This window comes from Panicum virgatum, chromosome 9N (assembly GCF_016808335.1).
Source record: "Panicum virgatum strain AP13 chromosome 9N, P.virgatum_v5, whole genome shotgun sequence".
Lineage (NCBI taxonomy): Eukaryota > Viridiplantae > Streptophyta > Magnoliopsida > Poales > Poaceae > Panicum > Panicum virgatum.
In genome coordinates this window covers 76,803,981-76,827,303 of record NC_053153.1, presented here as the reverse complement: position 1 = coordinate 76,827,303, position 23,323 = coordinate 76,803,981, and the positions used below count along the sequence as shown (strand labels likewise).

General features: G+C 45.1%; 1 protein-coding gene across 1 annotated transcript; it reads right to left on the bottom strand.

Moving 5' to 3' along the window:
- Nucleotides 1–113: 113 nt before the first annotated feature.
- LOC120688283 (40S ribosomal protein SA-like) lies at nucleotides 114–2,198 on the bottom strand. Its single transcript, XM_039970537.1, has 5 exons — nucleotides 1,945–2,198; nucleotides 1,369–1,631; nucleotides 1,072–1,269; nucleotides 780–972; nucleotides 114–616 (listed from the first exon to the last, which is right to left on the bottom strand). The coding sequence occupies exons 1-5, from the start codon at nucleotides 2,090–2,092 to the stop codon at nucleotides 486–488; spliced, it is 933 nt and encodes a 310-aa protein (XP_039826471.1). The 5' UTR covers nucleotides 2,093–2,198; the 3' UTR covers nucleotides 114–485.
- Between the last annotated feature and the right edge of the window lie 21,125 nt (nucleotides 2,199–23,323).

The window sequence follows — 23,323 nt, the reverse complement described above, 5'->3', positions numbered from 1 at the left end:
GCCAGCATCGATCGTGGTGCGCCATCTTTCGAAACATGCAAATTGAGGGCACAGGCGTTGCATTCAGATTTCAAAATATGCAATGACCAGGCTTCAGTTCCACACACCGCACATGACGGCAAGACATTTCTCATTCCTTCGAACTTAACAAAATTTCAAGCAAACTGGGAAAATTATACAGTACAAAATCCATGGCAACCAGATTTTCTCAAAAGATTCAATATGTTGTATAGAACCATCACATCGAAGGTATCCATGGAATAAAAGCAACTGAAACAGAAAAACTAAAACCACATATTCCAAAGCTCTCCCTCAGCAGCAATGCCTAAAACAGATCGGAGGCACAACAAGTTCAGCTAGAAAGCCCTAGAACAGAAAGGGTTCGATGCATAGCTGTAGAAGATGCATTCTGATTTAGGACATTCATACTTTGGAAAAATACTTAATTTAAGCCACAGGATGCATCACAAAGGGAGGGCCTATGCCTACTCCCAGCCTTGGGCAGCGGGTTGTGCTGCTGGGTCCCAACCAGCCGGAACAGCAACCGGAGGAACAGCACCCTCCACAGGTGCAGGAGCCCCAGCTTGATCCCAGCCTTCTCCAGTAGGAACTGGAGCTGCAATGAAAAAATGAGATTATGAGAACACTGTGTTTACCACAAACTTGCACATGAGCAACTCCCGGCAGATCAAATGGTCTGGACTATAACTTCCATTTGAACACAGGGTACATTTCAGCAAGGGTTCCATAACAAAGATGATGAAATTTTCAGCACATACCTGGAGCAGCACCCCACTCGGCACCAGTGCCAACAACAGCAACAGGCGGTGCAGCAACATCAGAGGTCCACTGGTCTCCACCCCACTGATCAGCTGCTGGGTAATCAGTGATAGCGGCAAACTCAGGGGCAGCAGCAGCTTCCTCCTCCTGCTCCTTTGCTTCCTCAGGGTCTCTGTAGAAGAACAAATCAACCTGCAAACAACATCATCACATAAGAATGCTAAGGGTGATAAAAATCTGCACACATTGCATGGCCAATGGCATTTTAAAAAGCATCCTAAGATTGCATACCATGACTTCCCACTTGTGCCCAGGGAGGATAGTGCCCCTCATCTGCAGAACCATCCTTGCCAAGAGCCAGAACAGGCATCCAATGCTGTTCCTTCCCTTGTTGTTGGCTGGGATGCCGATATCGACATACCGCATGGGAGAGTCAGTATCACAGAAGGCAATGGTGGGGATGTTCCCCAGAGCAGACTCCTTGATCGGCTGCAAACAGTAACAAATAACAATTAGTTCACCAGCACAGGCTACTGCATGATCCAACAAATGCATATCTCAGAACTTTCAAATCGAAATGCTCTTCACCTGGTGGTCAGTCCTTGGGTCGGTAAGGATGAGCAGTCGGGGCTCACTGAAGGACGTCTGCAGCTGATTGGTGAAGGTTCCAGGGGTGTGCCTCCCAGCAATAGCATGGGCACCAGTGTACTGCGCGAACTTGAGGACGGCGCGCTGGCCGTAGGGGCGGGCGGACTGGACAATGATGTCCTGAGGGTTCTCGATGGCAACGATTACCCTCGCCGCCAGCTGGAGCTTCTCCCATGTCTTCCCAAGGTTGATGATGTAGATGCCTGATTAACAAAAACATCAACAGGAAGGCATATCACAACTAAGCACTACTTGCGAGTTAACTAGGGTGCTAAATACCACAATGCAACGCAGATCACAATTAATACAAGATTATCATTACAAGCCTCATGCCGCTACAATTGGTGATAAGAACATCTAATTCTGATAAATACTAAAAATCTCAGCTTACTATACAAGCACGGTGTCACAAGCTCACGGCCTAACTACGCATGAGATCTCATGGCAGGAACACTAGAACTGCAGAGGTTATTATCTGTCTACATAGATCTACATGGGGAGGAGAATGATCCGTACCGTCGGTGCGGCGCTTGAAGACGTAGCGCTCCATCTGGAAGTCGCAGTTCTTGGTGCCCAGGTGGACGTCGGCGGCGAGCATCATCTGGACGTCCTGCTCCTTCTGGGACAGCGCCCGCGGCGCGCCTCCGCCTGCCGCCGCCGCCATGGTGTATGGGGATGCAAGGGCTTGGTGGTGGCCCGAAGGGGAGGAGGAGAGGGCTGGAGCTAGGTGTCTCGGAGCGGCGGCGCGAAGGGGAAGAATGGGAGGAGAAGAGCGGTATTTTATATGCGGCGCCTCAAAACCCTACGAAGCTTCTGCAGCGTGGAGATGCGCGTTGGGCCGTGCCCAAACATGGGCCTACCCATTCGTCGGCCCATCATCCTACTATTTCGGTTTTTTCTCGGAAAAAGTCATTTTTGACTCTTCAACTTTGGGCCGAATATGTTTTTTTCTTCCTGAACAACAAAACCGTTCGTCCAGCCTCTTCAAACTCACAAAATCGTTCACATGTTGCTGTTTTTGGATTCAGTTCTGAATTTCTGATTGACCTATCCTATATGCATTTAGGTGTCCCTAAGCTTTGGTCTTCATGAACTGCATTTTCACGTACACATGAAACAGAGCTCCCTGTTAACCAAACTTGGGTGCTTGCCTAAAGTTGGAATCAATGAGCATATACTCAAAAGTTAGCTCCTCTGCTACTATTCAAAAAAGTTTCACAATAACCTGCTTCACAAGTGCAAAATTGCTTAAAGCAGAACATGATCTAATATCTGATGCCAGGGTAGTGATACGGTGGACACAAAGATATATATATTTTGTGTGTATGCAATTGATGGATTCAATGAACCAGAGCGATCCAGTGCCAAGAAGGTTGAAGTGACCTTCCTCTTTAATATTGTCAAAATCTACAATTGGAAAGATAAAATAGTTTATTTTTCAAAACCCCTTTCTAAACTTGTAAATTCCTCTCTCTTTTTTAGATGCTTATCTAATTCTTTGCTATGTAAAGATAACATTCACAATTCTCATTATTAAATGCCAAGAGAGGCCACTGCATGTTTCTTATTTAACCAGTGATTATGATACTTGCTTTTCTTACTATTCTTGTAGGTTGATCGTTTATGTAGTGAACAGGGATATTCACCACATTTTACCCAGTACTACATATTTTTTCTATCAATATTATTTTTCATTTATGCTAACAACACATGGTGTCGTAATTTATTAGGCATTATTTATTAGACATTCGAAATAATAGAGGGAATTCGGATGTCCCCTCCTGCACGCCGCCTCTCCGGCGAAACCTTGCGCTTCCCGGTTGATACGTCGACGAGATCCTTCCGCCGCTCCTGTTCAGCTCCTCGGTTCCCGGCAGAGCGGCTGGAGAGAGACATCGTCAAGCTAAAGGCGACGCCCATCCAGTTCCGATGGCGGACAGCTTCGGTGGAGGAGGAGCCGTGCGGCGTCCCGGTGGAGGAGACGAAGCCCCCTGCGTGGCAGCCTGTGGTGGATCCACACCGCGTTGGTTACGGCAAGATTCCCGTCACCCCATGTAAGGTGCGGTTACCACCTCCCGCTCGTACGGTGGAGGGCATTTTGGGAAGATGACCAGAAACGCGTGTCGCATCTCTAGTCGTCGAGCAGGAGGGGGTCACAGCTCGGGTAGGTGAGCCGATCTCGATTCGAGACCCAAATCAGCCGAATCGGCTGGTTGCTTCTTCTTCCTCCCCATCTTCTTCCTCTCATTCCCCTTCCCCTCCGCAATATCATAAGTGCATAGCCAAATTCGTGGGTTTCTTCATCAAGGAGAAGGCGAAGGCACCTCCTGCTCCCAAATCCTACGCAGAAGCTGTTCGATCTGTTGCTCTTCGATCCGACATGGTGTACCCTGCTGTGAATCACGGTGGGGGACGGCATGATGGGTTTGGGGGCGGCCGTATGGGGCGCGGTGCTGGGAGAACCGAAGCCCGTGGTACGGTCTGGCAACGGGTCGGGGGCGTGAAAGAAACTTTGAAGCGGAGAACTAAGATCTCGAGGAGTCTAGGGTTCCCGACAGTCCTGAAGCAATCCATCAGTCGAAAGGCGGCAGCTCTTCCAACACTAACTGGGAACGAGCTGCCGGTGACAAAGGCAAAGAGGATTCACAAGAAGGGCGCTCCAAATGGGACCATAGGGAAGAGATGAAGGAGACCAGACAAGATCCAAGTAGGCAAGACAAGCAGAAAGCTGCTCTGAAGGAAGAACAGGCGCCGCAGAAATCCTCTGAGGTACAAGAATCTCAAAACTATCCTGGAAAAGTTGGCTGTTCTTTCTGTGGTCTTAAGAATCATACATACGAGGATTGCAAACGAAGGGCGGCTTGTGAACTTTGCGGATACAACAACCATAGTTCGTATGAGTGCCGGAGGGAGTCTCTGTGGAATCTTGGCCCAGAACTATGCGCCGCTCAGGTTCCTGACCAAAGCTTTTTCTTCATTGATGAGCACATCGATCACAAGGCAGCCAAAGAGAAAGCCAGTGTAGCACTGATTACCGTCATCAATGGTGCTCTGACAGCTAAACAGATAGAGATGGAGTTCCAAAATGTGCTCAGCAACAAACACTGGAGGTGGAGTGCCAGGCAGATTGCTGAAAACAAGTTTGCAATGCGTTTTCTCAATGCCAAAATGGTGCTGGACTATAGCACTTTTAGGCTGGGCATGAAGAACAGTGAGACCCAAATGATCATTGAGCCTTGGACTTCATCAAAGTGGGCAAAAGGGCAGCTCCAAGTGGCATGGTTCAGAGTGAAAGGCATTCTTGTGGACCAGAGGTCAATCAGAACTATTGCAAAAATTGGTGGTTTGGTTGGAAAAACAATGGAAATAGATGAGAACACAAGATACAAGACTGAGTTTGTGAGGATCAAAATTGCTTGCCGAGATGTACATGAGGTACCAGCTTCTGCTGAAGGCAACCTTGGTATCTACATATATGACTTTTTCTTTGAGCTGGAAGAATAAAAAAGCATGAAAAGGGACACTCAGAAAGCATATGTGAATGTTCCTGAGGCTGACAGTCAGCCAAGTCCCAAGAAGATGAGAACTGAAGGGTTCCAATCAGGATCTAGGACATCCAAAACTATGGAAAACCCACTTACCAAAACCTGGGGTGCTGGGGTTAGTGGAAAACCTTCTACCCATTCCCTATCTCAGTCCTGTGATAAAGCCTATTTTTCAGCTCCTGGGAAAATGCACACCTCCAAAATTATGAACACCAGAAAGAATGACTTTACTATTGATGACATCCAAGTCAGTTAAGAAGGAAGTGAAGCAATACCACTGGTGTGTGAGTGATGCAGCAAGACCCAACCCCTATTGAGAAGAATGTCTCCTCAAATCCTGATCTCCTCAAGAACATGAACACTGATGGCCAGAACACACAGCCTGGTGAAACTGTCCTGGACTTCAACCTGCTGATCAACCCATGTGACCAGATGAGGCAGCTCAGGGAGGACAGAAGGTGGAGTGAGCGAATCCAGAATCAAACTGAGAAGGGAGATAAAGCTACCAAGTCAGATAAGATGACTCCTGCAAGCAAGAAATGCCCTCTGATAGGTAATCCTATCTCTACATCCAATTCCTTCTCAATACTAGATAATGATGACATCATTAATAGAATAGTTGATATGGGTGTTCCTTTGTCTGTTGATAATTTTGACTCCATTGATATGTTTAAAGAACTGGAGCATGCTAGACTCCTTCTAACCCAAAAGAATGCTGAAAACCTACAACAACCCATTGGTGCCATTCCTGTCTCTACACCTAATTCTAATAATAACTCTGTTGATGTTGATCAGTTAATTTGCAAAGATGATGAATCTGTTAACAATGATGATTTTACTCTAGTCACCCCAAAAAGGATTAGGAAACCTCCCAAAAGGTTTTCCGTCTCTGCACCAAAAAAGAAGAATGGTATTAGCAAGGCAAAAGCTTGCAAACCTTCTCAAGTTGGTGACGTAGACAAAGGAAACCTTTGTCTACCCAAGACCTTCGTCAAAACAAAAAACACTGTCATTTTATAATGAAGACATTAATCTGGAATTGTAGAGGCATCCAAAAAAAAGGGTGTCTCATCCTTCCTTCGCAATCTTATTCTAGAACACAGATTTCACATTATTGGCTTGCAAGAAACCATGCAAGCTAAGATAGCTGACAACATTATAAGACAAACTGACACTTCCCATTCTTATCTTTGGAAATAGATTCCATCCCAAGGTAAATCTCGGGGCATTCTCAGTGGTATCAATCTGGAATACTTTGATGTGGGTTCTTTTAAGGAAGGCAAACACATCCTGCAACTCAATCTATGGGATAAAATCCATAAAGTCAAATGGAATTTCCTTAATGTTTATGGAGCTCCTCATGATGAAAATAAAGGAGATTTCCTCACAGAGCTTGCTTCCTTTTGTAGTAGCAGTCTCGAACCTTTTATAATCGGGGGGGGGGGGGGGGGGGACTTTAATCTCATCAGATTCTCCACTGAAAAAAACAAAGCAAATAACATTTCCAGATTTTCTAGGACTTTCAATTCAATAATTGTCTGCTATGATCTTATTGATCTTCATATGGCTGGTGGCAAATACACTTGGTCTAACAACCAAAATCCACCTACTCTGGGAAGGCTGGATAGGATACTAGTAAGCAAAACCTGGGAAGACTTATTTCCCAGAACCATGGTATACAAACTCCCAAGGGAGGTTTCTGATCACAATCCCCTTATCCTATCAACCTGTCACCAACAACCTATGCCTAAAACTTCTTTCAGATTTGAGCTTTCATGGCTTAAAGACCCTCAATTCAATACTCTGGTCCAGGAAATTTGGAATAAGCCATGCCTGGCTGAAACAGCCTTTGATAGAATCCAAATCAAGCTCAAGAGATTCAAACAGTATTTCAAAGGCTGGGGTTTTAATAAATTTGGTGAGCAGAAAAAAGAAAAGTTGGCCCTCCAGGATGAGTTATTGTTGATAGAGCAATTAGAGGAATGTCAATGCCTGGATTTATCCCAACTGCAGAGAAAGATAGAAGTACATAACAAAATTCTGCAGATTCTTGATGATGAGGAGACATACTGGTATAAAAGGGCACATGCCAAATGGCTTCACCAGGGTGATAATAACACTGAATTTTTTCATAGAATTGCAAACAACAGAAAGAGAAGAAACACCATAATCTCTTTGAAAGAAGGGGACTCCACAATAGAAGGAGCATCTAATCTTGTCAACCATGCCACAGAATTCTATAAAAGCCTCTTTGGTCCTGCTCAGGGCAATGCTTTCCCTCTGAGTGAAGATCTTTGGGATGCTAATGAGAGAGTTACTGAGGAAGATAATATAATGTTGACCAAGCCCTTCTCTGAAACAGAGATAAAGGCAGCCCTCTTTCAAATGGAAAGAAACAAGGCTGCTGGCCCTGACAAAATTCCCATTGAATTCTACCAGCACTGTTGAGATTTTATTAAAGAAGACATTTTAGAATTATTCAGGGATTTCCATGAGTGTCAGACCCGGGACAGCGGGACTGCTTATAGACATAGAATGTTCTAGAGTAAGGGATAGCTCATGGATGTACCTTACCTCTTTTGTAACTATTCGAATAGGCATAGAACTAGCTGCAGTACAAAGGAAACTACCCGATTATGTTGTAGTAGGATTCCAACTGTACTCGGCTAGGACTTTCCATGTAACCCTATCCCCCCGGATATATAAGGGCGGGCAGGGACCCCCCTTCAAACAATCATCAACACATAAGGCAATACAAACCACACAGGACTTAGGGTATTACGCAAACTCGCGGCCCGAACCTGTCTAAATCTTTGTGTTCCTTGTACCATCGAGTTCTAGAGCAGTCGAACCCTACCTACAAACCCTACTGCTAAGGGTATTCCTGAGCAGACTTGGCGGTAAACACCAATAGCTGGCGTGCCAGGTAGGGGATTCGGCGAGTTCACCAACGAATTCGATGGCTGGATCAAGCAATGCCAACAGCGTGCCAGAAGGCACGACCCTCGTTTTCGGTTCCTGGGCTTGCACGGCTGACGGAAAGGGAGGCTTTTCCAGCCACCTTGTCATGCCTAAATCACCTAGATCAAAAACCCGCTCCCAACTCGCCGGCATCTGCGAATCTGGGGATCTCGACGAAAAGAGAGTTCTACCCTGGTTTTTGCAGAAAACCCCTGGAAACTTAGTTTTTCTTGCAGAAAAGCCCCTAGATCTTGTTTTAGGCCTAGTTTTCGCGTTCTAGCTCCGTTTTAGGTGTTCTTTATGTCCACGCGATTATTGTAATGCGTAGAATAGTCTTAGAGTAGTTTTGTTTGCTATTTTTATGTATTGTTGTACTGTTTCTTAGTGTTTGCTCTTATTTGCATGTATGTTTATGTTGTTGCATTGTTTTTGGACATGTGTTCGTGAGTAGACGTTGAGCTACCGGAGGAGCACCAGTACCCGGAGCAGCCACCTTCCTTTGAGTAGTTTGAGTAGCAGGAGAACTTTGAGGAAGGCAAGTATAACATGAACAACACCTATCACCTTTAAATACAATTTCATACTGCATTTTAATATTGTATGCCTATAAGTACTTTCCTAGCCACTTTATATCCTTTATATATATCCCTTGGGTTGCATTTTGGTTAGTTGTACTAGGTTGCTGCGCTATAACACACTTGGTCCTTTTTAATTAATTTGATTAATGGTATATGCAACTTAATTATGGGAGTGGCCCGCTTGAGTGGCTCACATCTCGTTAAAAATTGTTTTTTCTAGAAACATGGTTTAGGGGGCCAGCACGGTGCTTAGTGCTTGGTTGGCCACTCTCCATAAGGACCGGTTCATAGAGCGACAACCTGGGACAACAGCGCTACCACAAGACTGGAATGAGACGGTCTTGGCTTACTAATTAGGGTTTTTTGGTTTGGAGTAACTTACCTGCGGGGCAGGGGTGGTAAGCTTCTATGGCCCTCGTACTGAATGGCCTCATCTGTGCTACGTGTCTTGACGCCCACTAGACCTGCTCCATCGTCGCCGATCCAACCCTCACGGTTACTCCTTACCAACGAGATTCTTTGTAGCCTCGTAGTGTGCTTGCTAGCCATCTCACCTAAAGAAGTGTGATGAACAACTAGCATAGCTCACGACTTGTGGGTAAAGATGTGCAACCTTTGCAGAGTGTAAAACTGGTATACTAGCCGTACTCACGGTTATGAGCGGCCCAGATCCTCCTTTTGATTAGTGGGGTTATCTTCCTTTGATTAGGGGGGTTCCCCGGGTGGTTTGGTTTGGTTCTCAGTAGTTCATAATTAATTTTGATTAATTTCAATGTAACTGGGTTTATGGTAATTCATCCGCTTGTAGTAATTAGCTTTAATAAAATTTTGCCAATATTAAAAGCTAATGCAGTTGAGTCAGCCAACCTTAGAGCCTCATAGTTTGTGTTATACTTGTTGAGTACAAGTTGTGTACTCACTCTTGCCTACCCTACTCTTTTCCACTTGTTCTCTTTGGGGGCACCCTACTGCTGCTCAGTTCCCGGCGACGCGGAGGAGTTCACTCGGAGCTATAAGGAGTATGAGGACTTCTAGGCGGTCGTCTCCCAGTTGACGTCCCTGTGGCGCCCAGCTTCCGAGTTTCGTACTTGTTTTACGCTTCCGCATATTCTGTATCAGACATTTGTCATTTATGTAATAAATAACATTCGTACTCGCTTTATTATATCTTTTTTTACGTGATATGTGCGGTGATATACTGTTCATTCTATTGTATATACGTGTGACTTGATCCTGGCACGTATATGATTGCTCGGTTTATGTCCTTTTGTAAACCGGGTGTTACAGGAGCTCACCTTGTATCGTCATTCATAGTTACCGTATTGTACTTCGAACTCCATTTTAAACTTCCATTGTGTGTTTGAATTCTGTCATTTGTTTTCAAAACTTTTATGTAAGTTCAGTGTTGTAATTTAATTTGAGAATCTTGGTATGCTTGTATCACCTGTGCTCATCTTCGTGCGAGTCTTCTAGTGCAATTGTGATCCTGGAGTACAGTAGTTTAATCGTGAATTACCCGACGGACTGCCGGATTACACCGTTTTAAGTGTGTGGAAACTTGATTATTCATTAAGGTGATAGTTAGCGCACTTAAGCCGGTTTAATTTGGGCAGATCTGCTACAATATCCCAAATCGACTACTTATCACTTACCTCCTTGGGAGGATTCAGCACTGAAAACATGTTGAGAAGTTGCGGAACATGTTCCACCTTCTCGAGTAATCGTTCGACAAAGGGCTCCCCCGTTGGAGATCTCTTCCTCCGAACAACGCGATGGATCACTTCTCCCTCGATACTCGAAACCGAAAGTAACTCGAGCTTGGAGAGGCTGGATTTTACATTTCATCCAGTCAAAATCCACAGACTCTCCACTTATCCCCTTTAGCTTCAGACTTGCAATCATTCCCAGCAATTCTGGGAATTTGGCTCATATCAATAGGCTTCTTTAGCCATTCAGCCCACTGAACGGGAGGGCCAGCTAGGATGGATGGAAGGCTGTTTTCTTGATTTTCGACATAAAACCATCTTGACTTCCAGTCGATCACCTTTTGAGACAGCTTATAGGGGATATAAACCCTATCCATTCTCTGTCTCAATTGAATTCCTACTCCGTCAACAATATCTAAACTAGCCGAATTGGGCTGAGGCTTAAGATGGAAAAGGTGGCGGAAAAGATCGAAATGGGGTTCGATACCCAGATATGCTTCGCATAAATGTACAAAGACATACATATGCACAAAAGAATTGGGGGTAAGATGGTGAAGCTGGACCCCATAATAATACAGGAGTCCGGAAAAGAAATTAGAGCTGGGAAGACTTAACCCTCGCTCAAAGTACGGAACAAATCCAACAATCTCACCCGTATTTTCGTATGGACGGGCATCACCAAATGCAGGACGCCATTGGACTACTGATTCTGATGGCAAGAAGCCCTGCTGGACTAAGGATTCCAAGTCATATCTGGAACACTTGGTTCCCAGCCTTCTTCACGGGTTGGCTCTGCAGCTGCACTCTTCCCCTTGGTCGCTTTCTTGGGGGCCATCCGGAAATCTACGGATCGCTTCACGCGCATACACTGGCGGAAACCCTAGGGCGAAAGTGGGGAGCAAAGGGAAGCAAGAACTTTGGATCTGGGAACTCGAGAGCAAAAAGACAGATCTAAAGCAGTAAAAACAAGTGGCGGCCAGTGGGGTAAAATCTAAGTCACCGTTTCATTTTATAATGATGATGGCAGCATGGTAAAACTCCCAAACATGCCAACAGTTCATTGCAAATCGCGGAAAAAAAGGGATTTAAACGAGACATTCCTTTTTTTGAGATTACATTCTGGAAAAAAAAAACACTCACATCCCTAGTAGACTACTCGACACTCTTTTCCTTAACTTGGATTACATTCCAAAACAAAGAAAAATACTCGACACAGTACAACTACTCGACATTACAACTCGAGTACTTTTTATTACATAACTTTACAAATGACTCGGTCTGCACGCACACTTCTTGGCTTCCTGAGAAGCCTGTTGCAGCTAGATCGGCCCGAGGCCATGACAAAGTACAAACTTGTTATTCCCATCAAGGAAATAATGATACATGTATCCTGGGAGAAAAGTTTCAAGAGTATGGAGGTAGATTACAGTAATCACCTCGCAAGTCCTCTTGTAGCATCTTCTGGAGAAACTTCTCCTTCCCCCAGAATACGTTGTGGCAAGATTAAGCTTCCCCGCCAGAGATGTCAGTTCTTGGGCACCCAGAAACAGGTAACCCCAAGGATGTGACACAACAAGACTCAACCCAGCGACCCCAAATCCGCCTCATTGGAAGATGTAAGGACATGATGTCTAGCATGGATCCGATGAGAGCATTAGGGATGCAGGAGGAGGCAGCAGAGACTTCTCTTGTCACTCGCAAGTTCTCTTCTAGCATCTTTCGTTGGAAGGAACTACATAAAAATCAGGAGGGCGAGAGCAAGAACACCAAGGATAAATCATGGCTGCTACACTTTGATGCTTCTGGCAAAGGCCTCTCTCCCACATTTTATAGCTGTTGGTGCTCCTTAAGTATCCATTTTATCCCCTGTTTAACATTGATAGTGGCATGAATTTAATATCAGAATCACTAACCATCCTAACCTCAGCCCAATTATTGGTCGTTTTCGCGTTTGCACATATATTTTGGAGGTACTTCGTTTTTGCAGGTTTTTGACCAATTTTGGAGCATGAAATGGCGAGGCCCACGATCACGCGATGACACGAAGAATGACGAAGGCCAAAGCCCGAACAAAGGATCGAAGGCCATGATGATTAGAGGCCCATTCATGTACATCCACCCTCCAATGAAGCCCAAAAGACAAAGCCCACAAGATAAGATCGAGATACTTCGGGGCTAAGCAAAGCAAAGAGATATTTAAGGAAGGATTTTCCATCCTATCCTTCTCCTTGAAGAAATCTCGAAGATAACGACGTCTAAAGGGGTGCAATCGTGAAAGACATAAACTCTAGAAGATTCTAGGAGACTTGGGGAGAAAGTTGAGCACAAGCCGGTGATGGAAAGACCCAGGCCGGCCGGCCGGCCCAGCCTGTTTTTAGGTCAGTTCGACCTCCCCTTTGACCGAGGGTTCCCTGAGGCTATTTAAAGACCCCTCCCCAAGGTTCACGGAGAGATCAATTCGGGAGACGACGCCAAGGAGTAGAGAAGATAGAGGGACACCTCTCGGAGAGCCGAGGGTCGTGCTAGTTGTCTAGGGTTCGCCCTAGCCGACGTGGGAACCTTGCAAGGAAGACCACGTCGGAGTTCTGGAGCTAGGATCATCAAGATCAAGGTAGGGCCCCGATTGTGATCTTGTGATGTACTATCATTCATGGTGAAGTTATTTGTGTTTCCGAATGTTTAGCGACCATGTTCTCCTCTTTCGATTTCGTTCTTTTCTTTGGGTTCGCTTCATCCTAGATCTATTATCGAGATAGATCACTTAGCATGATCTTGTACTCATGGTGGCTAGAGGTTCATGGCGGAACTACCAAAGGGGGTTCGACTTGCTTCAGGGTATCCCGTTGAAAGAGGTGGCGTCGTGACAGGCCGTTGCCACTTAGTAGGTTGGGTATCGAGGGATCGGATTGGAGATTTTGGGGTTAAAGAGGCTTTTCATTGAGATTCACATCTATCTTACTTCACTTTATCTAGCTGGAACTACAACATATGTATGATCTAGGTGATCTAGATTGGTTATCTCTAACTTCCTCTTGCTACCTTCGGTGTTTGTCGTGTTTTTAATAGATTAGATTCGTTTTCACCATCTCACACAAAGGAATCTCTATGCTAGTAGATTGTTTCTTGTTTCTTTGGTTCCGTGGATTGATAAACCTTGGGGGAATACTCTAAGGGAAAAGCTACACGAAACTGTGTGCTTGCGGTATATAAATCGGGGGCGCTAAGGAGCGTCAACAAGCTTTTCTGGCGCCGTTGCCGGGGAACCATCGATTTAAGATCCAATCTTACTTGCATTCGTAAATACTTCTTGATTTTTCTTTTTGACTTCTTTTTTAGATCTCTTATTTTTCTGAGCTAACTAAAAAAACGGATCTATTCCACAAAAATCAATCTAATCTAGAGTTTTCTTTATTTTTGCTTTATTTTTCATTTATGTTTTAGATCTTGTACATTCATCTTTTAGATCTCGTATATATATTTTTCTTTTTCACTAACCCCTAACAGGAGATGGACGGGAGCCTCTCCAACAAACCCGAAAATTTTGTGGATGATCCAGAAAAAATTTACAGGCAAAGGAGACGAGAAGCACGATCAAAGAAGCCGGAACTAATAGATCCAAAAGTTGAAGCCGACGGTTCATCGTCTTCACCTCAAGCAACTCCACCAACAAGTCCAAAGGAGGCGTCACTTCACCAAGGGATGGCGCTACCGGAGCCAGAGCGTGCGATCGGAGAGCTATGCACTCCGGACGTTCGGGACTTGCCGATCCAAAATCTCGACAACATCAGAGTTCCGTTCGAGATCAAGACTTCAATCATAAGGATGGTGCAAAGCTTGCCCTTCACTGGAAAAGAAGACGCTAATCTACATCTTCAAGCGTTCCTCCAACTATGCCGCACCTTCGACATGCAAGGGATGACTCAAGATCAAATAAGAGCGAGGCTCTTTCCGTTCTCTCTACTTGGGAGAGCGCTGCAATGGTTTCATTCTCTACCACCGCGCACGGTGCAAAATTGGGAGTCCTTGATGAAAGAATTCATGACGGAGTTCTACTCGCCGGGCAAGACCCAGATTCTGCGCAACAAGATTGCAACATTCGCGCAAGCCCCGACGGAGACTATTGCGGAAGCCTATGAGCGCTTCAACGACTACATCCGCGCCGTACCTCATCACAAGTTCTCAAGGGAGGATGTGGTCCAGAAGTTCTATCAAGGCCTCACTACTGCATCAAGGGGGATCATTGACGCATCGGCCGGAGGTTCTATCATTGAGCTCACGCCTACTCAAGTTTTCAAGCTATTCAAGAAGGTGGCGGACAATGACGCATGGGCATCATCGGGGCGCCTAGAACCACTCCAAGCCGTGGGCGCCGCGAAGAGTGTATTACAAGTGGAACGCGAAGAAGTGCTAGAAGGGAAGATCGACTCGCTCATGAGAAGGTTGGAGAAGATGGAAGTGGAAAAGAGAGAAGCCCAAGCTATTGATTTAAAGGCGGCCGAAGCAAGGTCTACATGTGAAGAATGTGGAGAGTACGGCCATGTACAAAAGAATTGCCCGGAGGAAGCCAAGATGCTCGACTACATGAAGAAGGGAGAATGGATTCCGCCGACCAATTTCCGCTACGGGCAAGGTAGACCCCAATTTAATGCAAGCTCTTCCATTCAAAACTCGGTGCCTCTTCGTATACAATTGAAGGAGTTCATGGAGGAGCAAGGCAAGATCAACAAGGACACCATCACCAAGTTCAAGGCTATGGACAAGATTTTGGAGAACATTGATGGCAAGGTGACGGAGGTCGGGAGCTCTAACCTTCAAGTACTCAACATGATGAAGATGCTAGAAACACAAGTAGCCCAGCTCGCCGGACGCTTATCTAGCAATGAAGGAAAATTGCCCTGGCAACCTCAAAGTCCGGAGACGGCAAAGGCAATTCAAACTCGCTCGGGAAAGGAGACCGAAGAACCCGAATATGCGGCGGGAGCAAGGAAGCCTAAGCCAAGAGTTGAAGTGGAGACCATCATCAATGAGAAGGCACCTACTCCTATGCCAGAGATAGTCACCGAAGAGCCGGAGTTTGAGCTAGATGATATAGACACCAAGATTCTACCGCCAAGGCCACGATACCGCAAAGGTAAACATGAAGATGAGCAGTTCAACAAATTTGTTGACATGGTACGCAGGTTGAGCATCAATATGCCGCTCTTGGACGCTCTACAAGTTCCGACATATTCTCGCTACTTCAAAGACATCATGGGAAACAAGCGCAAGATACCACCAAGCACTGTCAAGCTAACCGAGGAATGTAGTGCGACAATCGCTAATGAAGCTCCTGAAAGAAGAGGGACCCCGGATGTCCTACCATCCCGTGTTCCATTGGATCTCTTTTGTTCGAAAGAGCACTTTGTGATCTCGGTGCAAGTGTGAGCGTCATGCCAAAGAATGTGTTCGAGAATCTACGCTTACCGGAGCCGGAGCCCACCACCATGTGCCTAGAGTTAGCGGACAATTCCGTTCGCTATCCTTTGGGAATCGCCGAAGACGTGCCCGTGAAGATTGGAGAACACTTAGTCCCCGTTGACTTTGTGATTCTCGATATGGGAGAAGGGAGCAAGGCGCCTCTCATACTTGGGAGGCCTTTCCTCAAGACCGCAAGGGCGAACATCGACGTTGGCAAGGGGGAGATAAAGTTCGACATCAATGGCACCACAAGCGAATTCAAGTTTCGTCCACGCCTCGAGGTATGCAACATGATCAATGTCAAATATGTTCTGCCTCACCGCCGTGTCACAGAGGAGAAGCCAAAGAAAGAAGAGGAGTCGAACAAGAAGGAAGCGAAGAAGGAGATAGAAGTCGTCGCGTCCATCGCGACAAAGAAGATCGTTGCACCCGTCAAGAAGAAAGCTAAAAGCCCGCCTGTGAAGACCAAAAAGAAGACTAACGTAGAAGACAAACCTGCACCAAGGATTGTGCGGAAGTGGGTACCCAAGACTGCAGCGCCATCACCGAGCGTTGGTCCGAAGTGAAGAAGAAGAAGAAAGTCTAGCTATAGACTATATACAAAGCGCTTTGCAGGAGGCAACCCGTTCGTCGAGTCAAGAATAAAGCTGCCGGGAGTTCAACCCGTTCGTCGATTCAAGAATAAGCTGCCGGGAGGACAACCCGCGAAAAGTTTAGGTAAGTGAGTCGAGAATTTTGCTACGCAAGAACATGATATACTTTTGAACAATTGGTCGTTCGGTCAAACAATTCGATTTGGATTTTATTCGCTCTGTCATTCCGATGTTATTTCTTATTTTAAACCAATGACATGAGCCATCCTATGATTTATTTGCCTCTTCTTGAGAAAGCCGCATCCAAAATTCCATACCTATTTTTGGCAACCGTCCTGTCCATGACAGCCGGACCAAGTTGACAAAACACACGAGTAGAGCCGCGCTATGTTTATATTACTTAAATTCTTGATGCGTAGGTTCGCACAAACATAGAGAGAATTTTTAGTTTCATTACCATAGGACTAGAATTTTCCTAACCTTGATTATTCTCTTTTTCAAAATTCTCTCTCTCATTTTGGCAAAAATTAGAACCTAAACCCAAGACCCACGGTTGAATTCGAGATTGTTCACTATCAATTCATGAAAGTGAACGGTTCCGGTGCAACCAAAATTAATGTAGTCGGGAAATATTTTTCGACTTACAAATGTAAAGATGTTTCAATTCGCCTCTAATTATTCATTTAAACTCATTGCATGCTTTGAGTCAATTCTGAAATTTCAAAGTTAAAGGAGGATTAAACATCTAAGCATGATTTGGAAAGGGTTTATGTGCTTGATTAACACCCATTGATCAAAGTAAGTTCACGGGAAAGAGTTGTGCTTTCCACCTACCACCACATGCAAATAATTCAAAGGAGGGAGCTGTAACACCCCGGGTGTTTGCACAGTAATTTAAATAGGTGTCTGCACAGTAATTGGGTTTGTTGATATGCATCTTGTGCTTGAAATGCTTAAAAAGGATCTTTTTGTAATTATGAAAGGTTATATGTGTAATTATGATTTTATGCAAGGTCCTTTATATAGTTATTTGTGTTTATAGCTTTTATGGAGGGTGTTTGTGCAAAATTTCAGTGCATTTAATGCATGGTAGTCATTTTTGCTTGTAAGTCTACATTTGAAGTGATTTTGCATTGAAAAAGACAAATTTCCTAGAATTCAAAATTCCCTTCAATGTTTTTAATTTTAGCTCTTGAATCTTTGGTAAAATAAATTTTTGCACAACATCAAAGTTGTAGATCTTGAAAAGTTGAACAACTTTCATGTTGGGCACTTTTTCATTTGAGCTTTAGTTTAAAAGTTATTGCTTGTTTACAGAGAGGTCGCTGGAATTTTTGGTAATTACAAATCGACCCTTATGACCATCTCCCACCTCCCTGCTCTGCTTCTCGTCGCCGGCCACCGACAGCGCCGCCCGCCGACGCCTTCCCGGCTTTCCCGGCCATTACTCCGCCGTGCGCTGGCGCCCACGCGTCGCGGACGACCTCTTCCCCCTCCTGTTGCCTCGCGCTGGCCCTCTCCTTCCCGTGCCACGCGCCCCGCCGCGCCCAGAACCTCCCCGACGGCCGCCACCACGACGTCGCCGTGGAGCGCCCCCTGCAGAGCCCGCCGTTCTCTTCTAGCGAGCGCCGAGCAATAGAGGAACCCCAGAGACCCATTCCCCTCGCTCTCTTGCTCTCTCCTCGCTCCCACACCGCAGAACACCGCCGCCGCCCCGCTTGAACCCCGGCGAGCTCCACCCCGCCGCGGAGCCGCCACTGCAAGCCCGCTCCACCCCTACATCCCCCACCATTAGCCGCGCCTCACCCTCGCGCAACTCCCAGACCGTTTCCCCTCGCCCAATCCTCACCGGAGCACCCTCGCCGTCGCTCGCCTCCGCCGCCAACCCGCCCTGCTCTGCCGAGTCGCCGCTTCCGAGCCTCTCCCCGCGACCCTAGGCCACCCAGAGGTGCGCCTTGCACCCGTGAAGCCCACGCACCCCTCCACCCTCGCCGCCGGTGAGCCCCTCGCCGGGAAACGGCCGGTCAAACCTCGCCTCCCCTCTCTGACCCGACCCAAGGACCGCGTGCTTGAATTTGAGAAAGCCCAGGGGGTTATCTGCGATGTCAGTGACTCATTGCAATAGTGCCTTAGGGACTGGTTTGCAATGATTTTCAGTGATCTTTGAAATTCTAGATCAATTCGTAGAAAATTCGTAAAATGGAAAATCTTGATGTTTTGGAATCCTCTTGAAGAGCTCTATGCAGTAGAACCAGAATATGTTAGGCTTTAGTTGCAAGTTTTTGCTGTAGATTTTGATTTGTGTTACTAGGTTTATAAATACTAGTTATTTACTCTTTTTCTTATCTGATGCTTGAAAGCTGGTATAGCTATGAAATTTTTGTGGTAGTTTACTCTTGTTACACTAGCTTTTCTATAAAATTTTCATGATCAGTTCTCATGTGTAGCTATTTATTTGATTTAATCTTTGTTTAGTAGACTTTAATCATGGTAAATAGTTTCTGTTCTTAATAAATCGTGAAAATATTCCTGAGTGTTCTTCTGGAGTATATTAGCTTGTCCAGGAAGGTTGAGCCTTAGTTAATGGCTAGATCAGGGGATAAAAATAAATCTTTCTAATCTGTTGTGTGTTTTATTTATTTTCTCAGAATTATTTCGGTGTAGGTAAAATCATGAATAAATCACAGTAGATATATCATCCCTGTGTAGATCTACTATTAAATTTTGAGCTTCTGTTTTGATCTATTTTGATCTATATAATTCAAGCTTGTACTAGGTGTTGCCTGCATAAATGATTTATTGTGATTAAATGGTTACATGTCTTGATATGATTTTTGTAGGGTAGATTACTTTATTCATGTTCTGTTTAGTGTAATTTTGGTAGATTTTATTACTATTTGTACTCTGAGTTGTTGTTTTATTTACAAACCATGATTTAATCGTATAGGAAATCACCACCGCTCATTTTATGAAGTTAGTTAACTTCTTTTGTGCTGTTGATCATGATGCCTTGTGTAGTTAAATTTGTTATTTAACTACTCTATAAACGATTGCCCATGTTTGTTTATAATGTTGTTCTTGCATTGCATATAGACACGACTGCCTTATCGGACGGGGCATACGAGCTGATTCCGGAGTCTGACGGAGGTGATCTCGACGCTCAAGTAAACACTGCAGAACTAACTGAAGCCCCGGACCAAAGTTCGGAAGAGCCTAGGGCTGAAATAGTTAGCAACTACCGAGAAGGCAAGCCCCGGACATAACCTATACTTCAAATTAATATCATTTACTGTATTATTTTACTTGTGCATTTACAGTTCATAGGAGTTGAATTGAAACCTTAGATGCATGATCCTAGGAACCTATGTACTGAACACTAGACTTGAGTTCGAATAATTGCTAAGCTTATAGGACCGGTAAAAGTCGAGTGATTGCCTGTCACTCGCGAGCTTTATAGGAATTGATTGTTTACTTTCTGTTATCAATATATAAGGACGACGGACGGGGTTGTGTTCGATATCATGACCTTATGTGATACCCCGTCTGTGTTGATGAACTTACTAAGGTCGCGGTGTGTGGTAGTGCCGGTTAAGTTTTTGAACGTACTAGCCACATGCCGTAAATATGGTACGCGGTAAGCCTAGTAACCGATTGGACCGGGGAGTGGATATACCTGACACTCTCTCTTAGAGATAGGTTTTATTTTATGTTGCGCAACACTACGACTTCTAGGGACAAGGGTGGACCGGGCACGGGTGGACCTTGGAGCCCTATAGTCGGGGAGAGTGTTCCTATCCACGAGCCGGAAAGAAAGGCAAACGGTTGTTTGGAAACGACCCGATGGTGTTCCAAACGTGTGTGTTAGGTTATCCTTGCAAGGTTGAATTTCGATTCAGAATCGTCCGCCTCTCACGATGAAATGAGACTGCTTAATTGATCTGCCACACAGAGTAATAAGAGCAACAATATTCTTATTAATCTTGATGTTTGCTTAGAAGTTCCACCATGTTTGGATAGTAGATGCTTACATAGAATGGTTAATCAACTAGAATCTTGAAGCTAAAACTTGAAAGTAAGGACATACTCTTTATTGCTTTTCAGCAAAAGAAAACCAGAGCTTCACAAACCTTGCATAGTCTAGCTATAGTGGGCTACTTATACCCGTTGGCGGTTAAGTCTTGCTGAGTATTAGAATACTCAGCCTTGCTGTTGAAACCCTTTTTCAGGTATGAGTTTTGAGGATCAGATCGCTAGCTTGACCTATCCTTGCTCGTTGCCTCCTGGCTAGTCCGTAGAGTGGGATACGTCTGCGACCAGCAATGACTATGATGAGTGATACCCGGCTTGGGCTAGCCTGGTATCCTTTTTGCGACGTGTTGTAGACGTCGTGTTTTATCTTCCGCTGTTTTAAACTCTGAACTTATAGTTATGGCTTGTATAACTGCTTTACTTAAGTTGGCTTTGTAATAAGGTTTTCAACTGGTTTGTAATCATTACTATGCCTGTGTTGTAAAAATTGTGGTTGTAATATCTCTGGACTCGCCTTCGTGCGGGGTATGCTTGTTCGATCCAAGAATCGGTGGTTGTATCGGGACGTTACCCGACAGACCAAAAATTGTTCCGTTTGAAGTGCGTTTAAGCTAATGTTGCCTTTATGGTGATGGTTTACGCACTTGAGCCGGGATAATTTAGGCGGTTCTGCCACAGGAGCAGCCATGCATGGGAAGGACAAGTCATTTTCAGCAAAGATGGCACCATGTGATGAATGATTAAGCATGAGACAAGGTGAATGACACAAAGTGGAGAAATAATGTTGCAAGTGGACATCAAAGGCAAAGAAGGAGTGGTTCACATGATTTGGGCGGTGCAAAGCATACAAGATGTACTGGACAGAAACAACTAATTGCACCACGAAGCCACCAGAGAAAATTGAAGTGGAGAAGAGGGAAAAACACCCTAGGCCGGCCGGCCCCAAGGCCCTAGGCCGGCCGGCCTGGCCCCTATTTATGCCCTCTGGTGCTCCCCTTTGGCAGGTATACTCCTCACTCATTTTCTTGCTTATGTTCTTCAAGTTATACTCCTCACTCATTTTCTTGCTTATGTTCTTCAAGTTCTTTGCCCATAAACATCAGTTAGAGCCCTGAAAAATTTGTCCACCAAAATCTACTCCAAAAATCTCAGAAAATTCACCACAATTCCTAGTTTGTTCTACTCTTCGATATATTGTTCTCCCGCCGGAAAGAAACCCCCGGTGTGTTTGTTTTTGAGTGTGTGCAGCAAGGAGTCACCATGAGTGGCCTCATGAAGTTCATCGCCGGGAGGAGAAGGACGCGTTCATCAACATCCGATGCATCGGCAAGTTCTTCGCGGAGGCACTCGGTCTCCGAGTCTCCGCGGAGCATGGAGGAAGACAACCCCGCACCGAGGAGCGACATGCTGCTCCTTGGTGGGATGAGAGACCCGAGAAGCTCCTCGATGAGATTCACCGAAGGGATGCCACCTCCTCCACGACGTTCGACAAGGTCATCCGCACCATCGCCATACAAGCCCAAGAATTCAGAATATGGGTTTATTATCTTGTCGAAGGAAGAAGAAGAAAGGCTCAAGTTCATGAAGGGAAGACTACGAGCAAATTATGATTTTGATGATGAAGCATTGGTGAAGCTGGGATTTCATCATGACATTTATGAGCTATTAGAGAACATCGGTTGGAAGTTATTTTCCGATGGTGTCACGGTTGATATGCAAGAAGAAGTGGCTCTTGAGATGTTCATGACATTAGAAAAATCAACGGAAGTGGTGGATGATGAAGAAGTTCCATGTCTGAAATTTAGGCTCAAGAATGAAGAGAAAGTAATCACCTATGGAGAAATAAGAAGCTTGCTCGGATTCAAAAATAATGCATATGAAATGGTGCAAGTTGAAGATGGAGAGCTTGATGAATTTTGGACAAAAATAGTAAAAGATGTCAACCGCCAAAGAAAGAATATAAGTAATGTTACCCTCCAAATATTCCACTCTTGGTTGAGCAAGAGAATTCTCGGGAGGATGAGAGAATCGAAGGTCACCGACCAAGAATTAAATTGGATTTATGCTGCATTGGTGAAGAAACAAGTAATTGATCCCACCAACATCATGGTTGAAAGGTGGCTTTGTGAAGCATCATCCGGCATAGGAGAAGTTGGTTTGGGATATTATCTCACAATGATAGCCCGAGCAATGAATCCGAGGTTACGAGTGATCCAAAAATTTTATGTCCCGGGAAGAGATATTGGGATTGATCATTTGAGGCAAGGCCATTATATCGGAGGGGATGAAAAGAAGGGATTTACTATTTCTGAGATGGATATTTCCCTCCCCGATCAAAGGCTGAAATTATTTGCAAGAGGGAGGACTGATTGGCGAGTTGAAAATATTGGAAAAAAGATGTAGAAATCAAAAAGAGGAAGGTTAATTGAAGGGACATCGGCATCGGCACAACAAGAAGACTTGGATGTAAACCTTCCACCGCCAAGTTCTGCTTATTGGAGGAATGAATTTCAAGGTGCATCAAGTGGACAGGGATACCCGCAAGGATGGATGAGTCAATGGGAAGGAAGCCAAGAACAAGCATGGGGGCACGCTGCGGCGGCACCCCCACCGTTTAGCAACTACAGCTACCCACCCTCGTCATATCAAGGAGAGATGCCCGACCCGTCATTTGGAGCACAATATTTTGACCTCCCTCAACCAGAACAATGAATGAGAATTATGGGTGCTTATGCGAGAAGAAACATGGAAGATATAGATGCCATCCGGAGGCATACAACCCAACTAGAAGATGGAACTGCAGGAATTGCATATCAAATGGGACTTCTAGGCCTGGCGCCACCGGAACAATTTAATGGAGGAGCATTTCAGCAGTATTATGATCAAGGATACAACGCAAGAGCCAATCAAGGAGATTGATCGACGGCAAGACCATGAATAAAATGCTCGCACGTGTGGTTTGGATTTTCTATTTCTTTTCATTTATTTTCAGCATGTGTGCAAGCTTGTGTGTGCGTAGCAATTTT